Source organism: Terrapene carolina, unplaced genomic scaffold (genome assembly GCF_002925995.2).
Source record: "Terrapene carolina triunguis isolate 2854851 unplaced genomic scaffold, T_m_triunguis-2.0 Scaffold746, whole genome shotgun sequence".
Lineage (NCBI taxonomy): Eukaryota > Metazoa > Chordata > Testudines > Emydidae > Terrapene > Terrapene triunguis.
The window spans coordinates 61,776-73,619 of NW_020665097.1; the positions used below are offsets into that span (position 1 = coordinate 61,776).

An 11,844-nucleotide genomic window follows, 5' to 3' on the forward strand; every position below is an offset into this window, starting at 1 on the left:
CCCCCCCCCGCCCGCAGGGCTGGGAGAGGTGGGGGCGGGTTAGGGGTCACGGTGGGGGCGGGGCGGCATCCCTGGGCCCGTTCGTGGCGCTGGCGTCAGTGGGGTTGGAGGCAGACACCGGGGTGGCTAGGGACAGGCTGATGGGGTCGGGTCACAGGGACGTATGTGTCTAATCACCATGTGTAATGTGGGGTCCCCGGGGTCCCTCCAAGGACCCAGGCAGTTACCCCAGCATCTCAGCCGAATCCCAAATCTGGTGTCAATTTTTAGCTCCCCAAATTCAAGTCCCCCCCCCACACCCCTCCCCGGGAGGTTTCAGTTGGATGGCTCCTTCTTCGCTTCTTGTGCTGCCCAACTGCTTCTGTGCCCCACCCTAAGCCTGGCTGCGTCTCCACGCTGGGCCCGGGAGCCCCGTATAAGCAACCACCTCACCCAAAGGTGGCTGCCTCTCAGCGTTGGGTAAAGGATCCCTGCAGAGGTATTGTTTGTAAAGTGCTTGGGAATGAAAGGAGCTATAGAGATTTGTTCATCAGATTTCTTTTATTTTGATTATGTGTATCGCAGTAACACTTTGCAGCCTCAGCTGCGGTCAGGACCCCATAGTGCCAGGTGGTACAAAGACACCTCATAAGAGATGGTTCCTGTCCCACAGAACTGAATATTTTCTTCTCCTTTAGGACAATGGATTCACGCTTCACTCGTGGGAAATCGGCCATCCTGGAGCGGTCTCTGACCCGGCCAAAGACGGAGGTCAGCCTGAGCGCGTTCTCTCTGCTCTTCTCCGAGATAGTCCAGTACTGTCAGAACCGGGTTTACTCCGTCTCAGAGCTGCAGAACAAGCTCTCTGAGCTGGGCCAGCAGGTGGGAGCTCGCATCCTGGATGTGCTAGTCATGCGGGAGAAAAACGGCAAGCGGGAGACCAAGGTCATCAACATTCTCCTCTTCATCAAGGTGACGGTGTGGAAAGCCTTGTTCGGAAAGGAGGCGGACAAGCTGGAGCAGGCCAACGACGATGACAAGACCTACTACATCATCGAGAAAGAGCCACTGATCAACACATACATCTCAGTGCCCAAGGAGAACAGCACGCTCAACTGTGCCTCCTTCACAGCTGGCATCGTGGAAGCCATCCTCACCTACAGCGGCTTCCCTGCCAAGGTGACGGCCCACTGGCACAAGGGCACCACCCTCATGATCAAATTCGACGAGTCCGTCATCGCGCGAGACAAAGCCCTGGACGGCCGCTGAGCGCACTGCGGGGGGAGCTGACGTGCTGCTCTTGTACATATGCACTGTGTAACTAAAAGGACTGTGCTAGGATGTCCTCAAAGAGGTGCCCTGGCTTGTCTGGGGCAGGCTGTGTGTAGATCAGAATGGACCTGCATGAAGCAGAGGGGGCCTCAGCCCAGTTCCAGTGGAACACATCTCTCCATCATATCAATTGCTCCTCTTCCCCTCCCCGACCCCTCTGTTCAATTCTTGGCTTCTGCCAAGGATGCCAACTGGCAACCAAAGATGCATCTACACTGAAGCTGGCAGATGTCATTCCCAGCTCGGGTAGGGATATGCAGGCTAGTTCTGACTGAGCTAACACGCTAAAAATACCAGTGTAGCAGTGGTGGCGCAGGCGCGTGGCTGGGGCTGACCACCCTGTACGTACCTAGGATCTCAGACAGGATTGTGCTCAGGCAGCTAGCTTGAGCCGCAGCCCCGGCCAGAACACGATCCAGTCTGAGATCCTAGGTACATACTCTGATGGCTAGCCCGTGCTGCTGCTGTTTTTAGTGCGCCAGCTTGAACAGAGCTAGCGTGTGCATCGCCACCCGAGTGGGAATTACACCTCCCTGTTGTGTGTAAACGTATTCAGATCTGAACTCCGCTCTTGTCCAAGAGATGGTCTCTCCCGCATGCAGAGCTGAGATATGTTGGTGGGGCAGCATCAGGAGGTTTTTTTCCCATGTGCCTAACCCCCCACCTCCAGAGCTGAGCGGAGAGCAAGTTACCCCACAGGAGGTGGGTGTGTGACTTGTTTTTCAAGACTGGAGAAAACTGAAATTTCCCCCCGTTTAATAAAATAGAGTCAAGAAGTGCTGGTTCCTGGGCTGCAGCGTCTTTACACCTAGGCTGCTGCTTCTGCTCTGGCCTATTTCAGCAGTTCTGACTTCTGCTTTCTGACTGCTTGAGTGCGTGGGACTCAGCGTGGTTCTTAGTGGGACAGGCAGCCACGCCCCAGAACCACTCGCTCAGCCAGCTCCAACTAGCTGCCCTGACTGGCAGTCCTAGCAAAGCCCAGCACTGAACACTCCTCTGCCTTCTAGAGCGGATCCCTCCAAGGCAGGTTTGAGACACATTGGTAGGGAGGGACAGGGACAGAGTTTGTGTCAGAAGCTTCCTCTTCTGCTGCCCATGAAGCAGGTTCTGAATGGGTCAGTTAGTCTGAGGGTTAAAATGGAGCTTTTTGTGGGGCCCAAATCCAGCTTTTCCTTTCAAAGCATAGCACGCTCACGCTTTCAAACCACGGCATGTACGCTCAGTGCCTGGTGAGGATGGAAACTCAAAACTAGACAGCACAAGGGCTCTTTACCATTCCAACAGCCAAGCTGTCCCCAGACAAGATTTAACATGCTTCTTGCCTGAAAGGTGACCTGCCACAGGGAACATGTTCTCTGTTGCTGTTGCTTTACAGTGTACGAAGGAGATCTGAATGTGGGAGCAGTGGGGGTTTTCTTCAAAAACTTGATGCTTCGTTTAACCTTTGAAACAGCTGAGATGTGATGTCTGGCAGCCTCTGCTCTTGCTAGAGGAGTTGCTGCCCCTAAACATTCAGTAGGCAATGAGTTGTAATTACCTTATTCCACCCCCACAGTGAAAGCTTAATGAAAGGGACACGACTGGCTTGAAAACAAATCTCACTGAAAACTCTGCATCTGTGACAGTTGCGAGTAACTCCTAATATCACTTTGACGGGAAGCCGTTAGCAAAGAAAAGAGATTGCTCTTTTCTGCTCCTTTCCTTTGTGCAGCAATTCCATGCCATCAGTTTCACTATTCCTCTGTTGTCAGTTTCTTCCTTGCTGAAAAGAGCATTAAAAGCATCAACAGAGGAGCAAGCTTCCCCTCCCCCTCACACAGCTTTTTTTTAAAAGGAACTCGAGTTAAAATGGAAATATTCAGAATGTTGTTATATAAAGGGAGGTTCTGTCAAAAACTGGAATTTTAAAATCCTCATGTTGACAGTGAGCCCCTTTTAACCAGAGACTCGGATCCTTTGGATCTTTACCAAGCTGATAATTTTTTCCTAGCTAACAAACTAAAATTCAGTTTCGTTAAATGGCTTTTTTTCATTTCTCTCTGTCAGGTTGTTACCCTTCCCCATCCCCATTTCCAGGTCATCACTCATTCCATGGTTCACAAAAAAACGGATTGTTTTGCATTCTGTGTGGTGCTGGTTTTATTGATCACTTTTCTATTGTACTTGCTCTTTGGGGAATGAGTGTTGTATATAATCTTGGGAAAGCCTAGCAGGACCTGTCTAACTCTACAAATAAAATCAGTTTATACCCAGCCTGCATGTGCGTGTGTCCTCAACGCTTGAGTCTCAAAGCAAGGTTTTGTTCCAGGCACCATTAAAGAACAATAAGCAACAGGTTTTCACAGCTGCGGATTGTGTGGATCATCTCTTGAAAGTGAAAGTGTCACATAGACATTTCCCCTCTATTCTAGTTCGTATGTGAGCACCCTTCTGTTCATGATTGCTTGCACTCTGACAGTTAAGGCACTGTCATCTTCCTTCTCTTTAAGCATACATGCCACCCCGTAAATTGTTTACATGGAAAATTAATGTTAGGGTATTTTAGCTGTCTTTAGTACAATGGGAGGTTCTGTTACACAGTGCCAGTTACTGATGCCCAGAGTCTGCGTGGAGCGGATGTACTGCTGGTGTGTAGGCAGCCCAAGGGACACCCCAGAGTCCGTTGCCTGTTGCCATTGGTATGACTGTAGCGCTGAGAGGCCCCAACCCAGATTGGGGCTGCATTGGGTTGGGTGATGCACAGACACATATGGCTTGTGTTCACTATCGTGCTAAATCGGCACCACTGTGATCAATGCAGCGGTGGCGATTTAGCGGGTCTGGTGAAGATGTGGTAAGTCTACGGGAGAGCACTCTCCGGTTGATGTAATTAATCTGCCTGAACGAGAGGTGGAAGCTATGTTGATGGGAGAGCGTCTCCTTGTAGACACTGCATTAAGTTGATGTAAGTTACGTCGCTCAGGGGAGTGGTTTTTTTACACCCCTGAGCAACTTAACTTATGTCAACTTAAACGGTAGTGTAGACAAAGCCACAGGGGGGCACAGCCTCTGCACCAAAGAGATCACTGTGGAAACAGATAGGCAAAAGATGAGGGGAACTGACTTGTCCAAGGTCACACAGCAGGTTGGTGGCAGAGCCTGGGGAAAGATACTGGTCTGACTGCTAGCCCAATGCACCATCTGCACGCTCCAGTTATCACCTTCCCCGAGGTGTTCCTTTCAACCAAGGAGAGGGAAGGAGTGGTCGAAACCATCACATCCCCTTCCACACCCCCACAGGTCCATAAGGTACAGGTGCAAATCAAGGCAGCTTGATTACTATAGCTTCCACCTGCCCAGAGCGTGGCCAATTGGGCAGCTTTCTTTAGAAAGCTAAAGAGGACAAAGGCCCAGATCCACAAAGGTGCTTAGGCGCTTATGGCTCAGGTTTACATACCTAAGTTCTAGTTTTAGGCTTTGCTGTGATCCACAAATCTTCCGATCCCTGTAGGCACCTAAATTCATTTGGCACCTAATTTTTAAACGTAAAGGTTCCCTCAACATCTGTGTTTCTATCTCTGGGCATGTGCACGGCAGCGTCTAGCCTTCTGGCTGCCTCTCTTCCCCCCCTAGTCCCCATTCACAAACCTGGGGAAGATGGGATTCCAGCCAAGTTGCAGGTGGGGCCTGATCTGGTAAGGTGCTCGGAGGCTGCCTGCTGGATCAAGTCCCACTCAAAATCCAGCTGCTGGAGGAGGTAGTGCTGCCCACCTAACCATTTTTAGCCCAGGGGTTAGAGCACTCACCTGGGCTGTGGGAGACCCCATTTCAATTCCTTCCTGTTCCAGGGGGAGATTTGAACAAGGGTCTCCTACCTCTCAGGAGTGGGCTCTAACCACTGAGCGATGGGATAATATAATGTGGGGCTTCCTCGGTCTCCTGTTGAAGCTCTTTGGTTAGTTAGCCACAGTAGAACAGCTTCAACAGGAGAGACTGAGGGACACCCACATCAGAGCAGCTCAGTGGTTAGAGCATGTGATGATGATGGGCAATCACTCGTTACTGGGTATGATCATCTTCCATGGGAGTTATGGGTCCTCAGGTGGCTAATAAGGCCAAACCTTGAACCACAAGTTCTATTACAATAAGGGCAGATATTTTCAGGCTCAGCAGGAGGCTGACAACCATGACTGGGAGCCAGTCTCTCCTTCCTCCTGTGCCTCTTGTCCTCTTCAGCTTGTTGGCGAACAAGTTCAAAAGCAGGGGACCATCTCGTAGGACTTCACTCCATTTTAGTGATCCTGGGCAAGTGTCAATGTCAATATTACACTTTTTTAGATTGTCTTTCAGCAAGTCCTTATAACGCTTCCGTTGTCCATCTACGTTACGGTACCCTTCTTTCAGCTGAGAGAACAGGACCTGTTTTGGGAGGCGATCATCTAGCATCCGGACAACGTGACCAGTCCAGCGGAATTGCTGACGGATGATCATTGCCTCAATACTGGTGGTCTTTGCCTCTTCCAGAACACTAATATTGGTGCGCCTGTCTTCCCATTTGATCTTCAGAATCTTACGAAGGCAGCGTTGATGGTACCTATCAAGGACTTTCAAGTGGTGTCTATAGGTTGTCCAAGTTTCGGACCCATACAATAGTGTTGGGAGAATAACGGCTTGGTAAACAAGAAGCTTGGTGTCTGTCGAATGTTGTGATCTTCAAAAACCCTGTGCTGTAAATGAGAAAAAGCTACAGTGGCACAGCTCAGGCGATGTTGAATTTCTGCATCAATATCTGCCTTCGATGAAAAATGACATCCAAGGTAGAGGAAATTATTGACATTCTCCAGTGCCACTCCATTAATTTTGATAGATGGGGCATGTAATACCTCATTTGGAGAGGGCTGATAGCGCACTTTAGTCTTCTTGATATTAAGAGTGAAACCAAGACATGCATAAGCATCGGCAAACACATTCAAGATCTTTCTCAGAGTGGGCGAAGATTGCGTTGTCATCAGCAGACTGAAGTTCCACAATAGATGTTGTGGAGATCTTACTCTTGGCTTTCAGCCTGCTAAGCCTGAACAGCTTCCCGTCCATTCTGTAAATGATTTCAACGCCAGCTGGAAACTGCCCAGCAATTAGGTAAAGAACGACGGCGATAAAACCCTCAAACATGGTTGGAGCGATGATACAGCCCTGTCTGACTCCTGTTTGTACTTTGAAGGGTTCACTCCGGGAGCCAGGGCTGCTCAGAACAGTCGCTTTCATGGTATCGTGAAGCAATTTTAGGACACTGATGTATTTATCAGGACATCCAATCTTAGAAAGTCCAGTCCAGAGGGCACAGCGATTCACTGAATCAAAGGCTTTAGTTAGATCAATAAAAGCCATGTACAGTGGTCGGTTTTGCTCCCGACACTTTTCTTGCAGCTGCCCTGCTGTGAAGATCTTATCCGCAGATCCACGACATGGTCGGAAACCACTGTGACTCCGGTAAGATTTCTTCTGACAGGGGCAGAAGGCGGGTTGCAAGGATCTGCACCAGAACTTTGCCTGCAATGGCTAAGAGGGAGATCCCATGATAATTTCCACAATCCACTTTATCCCCTTTCTTGAAGAGGGTGACAATCAGGGCATCCCTCATTTCACTGGGTATCTCCTTCTTTATCCAGATTTTAAGGATAAGCAGGTAAAGCTGCCAAATTAGCTCTGGTCCACCATCTTTAAAGACTTCAGCGGGGATCTCCTCTAGACGTGCTGCCTTGTTCATCTTCATCTGCTTGGTGGCATTGTGTACTTCATACAAATTGAGAGGGTCTCTGAGCTCATCCCTAAATGGTTGTTGAGGGATTTGCTCGAGGACTTCATCTGCAACCATAGAATTACGGTTAAGGAGATCTTCAAAATGTTCTTTCCAGCTAGAATTGATGGCTTCATTGTCCTTCAGAATTGTGGAGCATGTACCTGTGAGGAGCATGTACCTGTGGGGTGTCCACATCCTTTCTCCCCTGCACCAGGAAGGGGGAGTAAATTGAACTGGGGGCTCCCTCATCCCAGGGGAGTGCTCTAACCACTGGGATAAAAGTTGTATGGTGAGCAGCAGCACCATCTCCTCTGGCCGGTTTTGGGTGTAGCGAGGTAGGTGCCAAACTCGTTCCCACAAGAACTGACTTAGGTACCCAAGTCGGCTGATTGCAGACAGCGGGTTCCTGGTTGTGGCTCATGAAGCAGAGTCCTGCAGCCTGGACTTGAGTGCCTATCTCTGAGAGAGGTCGAGCGTAGGACCCATCCTGTCGTCAAGATCTCCCTCTCTTATTGGCTAGCGTAGGTGGCTCCCCGCCTTCTGGCCTGGCTTTGTGGATTGCACGCTAAGGCAACACCCCCCACCCCCAAGCCCTGCCCCTCATTGCATAGGAGCCTAACTCAGGCCTTGTGGATCGCAGGGGATTTCCTGTGATTTGCTAAGCACCATGCTGCTCAGTGGCACAGGGCCTGAGTCCCTTTGTGGAGTTGGGCTGAAGTGCCAACTGAAGCTCTGCAAGGGCACCAACCACAAGGGAAGCTGAGGTTGGCACTTGGGTGAAAAAATTATTCACACAGATCTTTACACTCCACCTACCCTCCCCACAACCCATTTTCTTAATGCTGCCAACTTTCCTTGGCCACTTGCGAGAGTTTCAAACATACACCTTTGTGCTGTAAAATCTCAGCACAGCCAACGCCTTGTCCTCCTTCAAATACCTTTTGTGACAGACCCAGACCAGTGGGGTACAGGAGTCTGGTAGAGGGCAAATATACTGGTCACTGGATGAGTATTTTTCTGTTCCCTGAGTGACTGGAGCAGGGGCTGCACTAGAGTAATCAGGAACCTGCTAGAACCAGTTAAGGCAGGCAGGCTAATTAGGACACCTGGAGCCAATTAAGAAGAAGCTGCTAGAATCAATTAAGGCAGGCTAATCAGTGCACCTGGGTTTTAAAAAGGAGCTCAGCTCAGTTTGTGGTGAGAGTGTGAGGAGCTGGGAGCAAGAGGCGCACGGAGCTGAGAGTGAGAGGGTGTGCTGCTGGAGGACTGAGGAGCACAAACGTTATCAGACACCAGGAGGAAGGTCCTGTGGTGAGAATAAGGAAGGTGTTTGGAGGAGGCCATGGGAAGTAGCCCAGGGAGTTGTAGCTGTCATGCAGCTGTTACAGGAGGCACTATAGACAGCTGCAGTCCACAGGGCCCTGGGCTGGAACCTGGAGTAGAGGGCGGGCCTGGGTTCCCCCCAAACCTCCCAATTGACCTGGACTGTGGGTTCTCCCAGAGGGGAAGGTCTCTGGGCTGTTCCCCAACCCACATGGTGAATCTCTGAGGCAAGAAAATCCGCCAATAAGCGCAGGACCCACCAAGATAGAGGAGGAACTTTGTCACACTTTGGTGTGAGGTCTTGTGTGCTGAGTCCCCACCACTGGCCATCATGTTCTCATTGCTGCCTCATGCAGCTGTTTTTACAGTTAGCCTGGATGCTCTTTGGAGCAGGGACTGTATCTTTGGTCTGTGGCTGTACAGCACCTAGCACAATGTGGGCCTGGTCCATAACTGAGTTTCCTGGGCACTACTGTAATACACCTAATTAATAATGTACAGCACCTAGCACAAAGGGGGGCCTGGTCCATGACTGGGGCTCCTAGGATTTACTCCAATATAGCAAATTAGTGGTAGCTCCAGGATTAACATTCAGGCCCATCTAAGGCCTTGTCTACACTAAACAGTTTTGTCAACAAAAGTCAGGTGTAGTCAACAAAACAGTGGTGCTGTATATGACGGGTTCCCCTTGGGGTGCCACCTGGAACTGGGGTACCACTGAGCCCACCTGACCCAACAACCTGGGCTCCCTTTACATTATACTGCTGTGACAGGCTCTCAAGCCCCCTCCATCACACATACATGTAGGGACACACCCAGCTGCAGCTACACACAGATGCTGAGATCAGCTCTGCATGGGAAGGCTCAGCTAAGGCACTTCCCAGTTCCTAAAGCATGCACCTCCCTCTGGAGCATAAACCCCAAATTATACAGTCTTGTGCTGCAAAGAGACCTGTACAGCGTAAGCTCCTGAAATTCGCCCCCTCCCTCAATGTGGAGAGGAATATACACAGCTTTCTGCCCCAAGTTATGACTCCTACACACATGACTCATGGAAGCATGCAAGGGCATGTGACTAGATCATGTGGTACTGAACTCCATCTTGTGCCTGTACTTTTCCACAAACTGCTGAGGGCTTTGCTTGGAACATTGAGTTTCCCTCCACATGGCAGAAGCTATAAAAGGCCCTGGAAACATCTCCATTTTGCCTTTTTCCTGCTCTGATCTCTGGACTATGGAATTATACGAATGGGAGCATTCTAACCAAGAGACTGAGGTCCTTCCAATGATTTGAAAGCAATCAGAGATTTAACAAGCCAGCAGTTTATGCCATCCCTGCTTCAAGTCTGATTCAAGAACTTTGCAATTATTATATGTATTTGATTCCTTTAACTAACTTTAACTCTCACCTCTTTCTTTTCTCTTATAAATAAACTTTTAAATGTTAGATACTAAAGGATTGGCAACTGCGTGATTACTGGCTAAGATCTGAGTTATGTATTGACCTGGGTATGTGGCTGCTCCTTTGGGATCAGAAGGATGAAATCGGTTTTAAATAGTTACTCATCATTAAGTCTAGTGTCTGGGTGTTGAATCCAGGACTGGAATATCTAAGGGGGCTGCATTTCTGACTTCTTGTTAGCCAGTGTGGTGAGACAGTTTACTTCTGTTGCTGATTTGGTATATCTTATGGAAGAATAATCACCAATTTTGCAGTGCGTTTGCCCCGTTTCTCAGCACTTTGTTCTGAATCTGGTATTCTCAGTTGTGACCCACAGAGGCACAGTAACACCAACTCAAGAGAGCTTCCCCCTGTCCCCACTAATAACTGAGGGTCACCATGCCAGGAGAAAGCCTTTTTAAAAGGAAGTTTAAAACTGACATTTTTATCCAGAGACTGAGGGATGGTCACTTGGCGGGAGCTGTCTGTCACGCACTGGATCCCTTCTGGGACAGGGCATATACTGGGAAACAGTCCAAAGGGAACTTGTAACGGAAAAGGGGTTTATCGAACCTGAAAAGGGAAAGCTTGTGGTTGCACGGTTCTGTTTCTTTTCGGTGTGACTTGTATACGTTGCTTCCCCTGCTAGCTCATCTTTGAGTCTGTGATTTTTCCATCAAATACATTTTTTGTTTATTTTTACCCCAGGTCGGTCTCTGCTGGGCAAACTGTGTGGAGTGTGTGCGCCAAAGCGAGCCGGTGTGTGGGGGCTGGTTTCCCGCTGCCGGGGGTGATGAGCCAGAGGGAACAGTCGGAGTGTCTGGTAGGTGAGACTCGGAGTGGACGGATTTGGGAAGACGTGCGGCTGGAGGGCTGCTGGGGTCGCCTGCAAGAAGCAACCAGGCTGGCGGAAGCCAGAGCGAGACCTTTATGCTTGTGGGCTGGCTACGGGTGTCAGGGCTCTGAGCCACAGCAGCACAGGCCCCCAAGGTTACAGGGCAGGCGGTGACAGAACCAGGTACTGATGGTGCTCCCCAGAGTCCCAGCCCCACTCTCCCTAGGCAATGTGACCGAGTGAGCGGTGTTCCAAGAACTGTCGCTTTGCCCCGACATTTGTGGCTGATCTATCTCCTTATACGAGTGAGCAGCAGACAGTGCCCTGTGGGTATCAGTTGCTGGAACTGAATCCTTTATTGTTTAATAATCCTATCCAAAGGCACCAGCACTGCCCCCAGAGCCCTCCCAGGGCCCGGATGCACACTCCCACTTCACATCCCACCTCTCCCAGCTGGGGTGCTTTGGAAAGGGCCCTGGGAAGAGGGGGGGCTCTGGGGCTGCTTGGCTGCTTTCCAAGGGTGTCTCCCCTCTGGCACAGTGGCCCCCTGCCCTTGCAGTGCTTGAGTAGCTGCAGCCTGATGTTCATAGAGCTGCACCAGCCTGCTCAGGTGCCAGTTGACAGTGGCCAGTTCCGAATGCACGAGCCGTACAGCCTGCACCAGGTCCCACTGCACACGCCCCTGCAGCTGCTGCGTGGCTCTCAGCCTGTCCTCCATGCGAGACAGCTGCCTCCCAATGCGCTCACTGCTGCTGCCCTTTCTCTTCTGCTTCTCCTGCTCCAGGTGGATAGAGCCAGAGGCCTGGACATGCCGGGAGGCACATCCTAGCTCCCCGTCTTGGAGGTGTGAGGCTGACCGGAGACACCCGACCTCCGGTGTCCGAGAGAAACTGGGAGTGGACCAGGCACACTCCAGCCCGGGGGTGAGAGAAGCCGCCTCAGAGACGTGAGATAGGACACAGCTCCCATCTCTGCCCTTGGAGGCTTGTGGCAGAGGATGCCAGGGATCTCTGGCTGCCTCCTGTGATGGGGGGCTCTGACTCAAGCCCACTGGCCTGGGGCTTTCTGCTGCTTCCAGACTCATGCTGTCCTCGCTCAGGGAGCCTTGATCTGTTGTCTCGCTCTGGCTGAGGCTGGAGTGATCGCTCCTGAGAG

The 11,844-nt window shown here is 50.7% G+C and overlaps 1 protein-coding gene across 1 annotated transcript; it reads left to right on the forward strand.

Annotated features, from left to right (window-relative positions):
- Positions 1-160: 160 nt before the first annotated feature.
- Positions 161-3,558, forward strand: TRAPPC5 (trafficking protein particle complex 5). Its single transcript, XM_024197179.3, has 2 exons — positions 161-478; positions 678-3,558. Exon 2 carries the CDS (start codon positions 682-684, stop codon positions 1,246-1,248), a length of 567 nt encoding a protein of 188 aa, XP_024052947.1. The 5' UTR covers positions 161-478; positions 678-681; the 3' UTR covers positions 1,249-3,558.
- Positions 3,559-11,844: the final 8,286 nt, after the last annotated feature.

Coding starts and splice junctions, on each gene's coding strand:
- TRAPPC5 (XM_024197179.3), top strand. CDS start 682: ATGGATTCACGCTTCACTCGTGGGAAATCGGCCATCCTGGAGCGGTCT.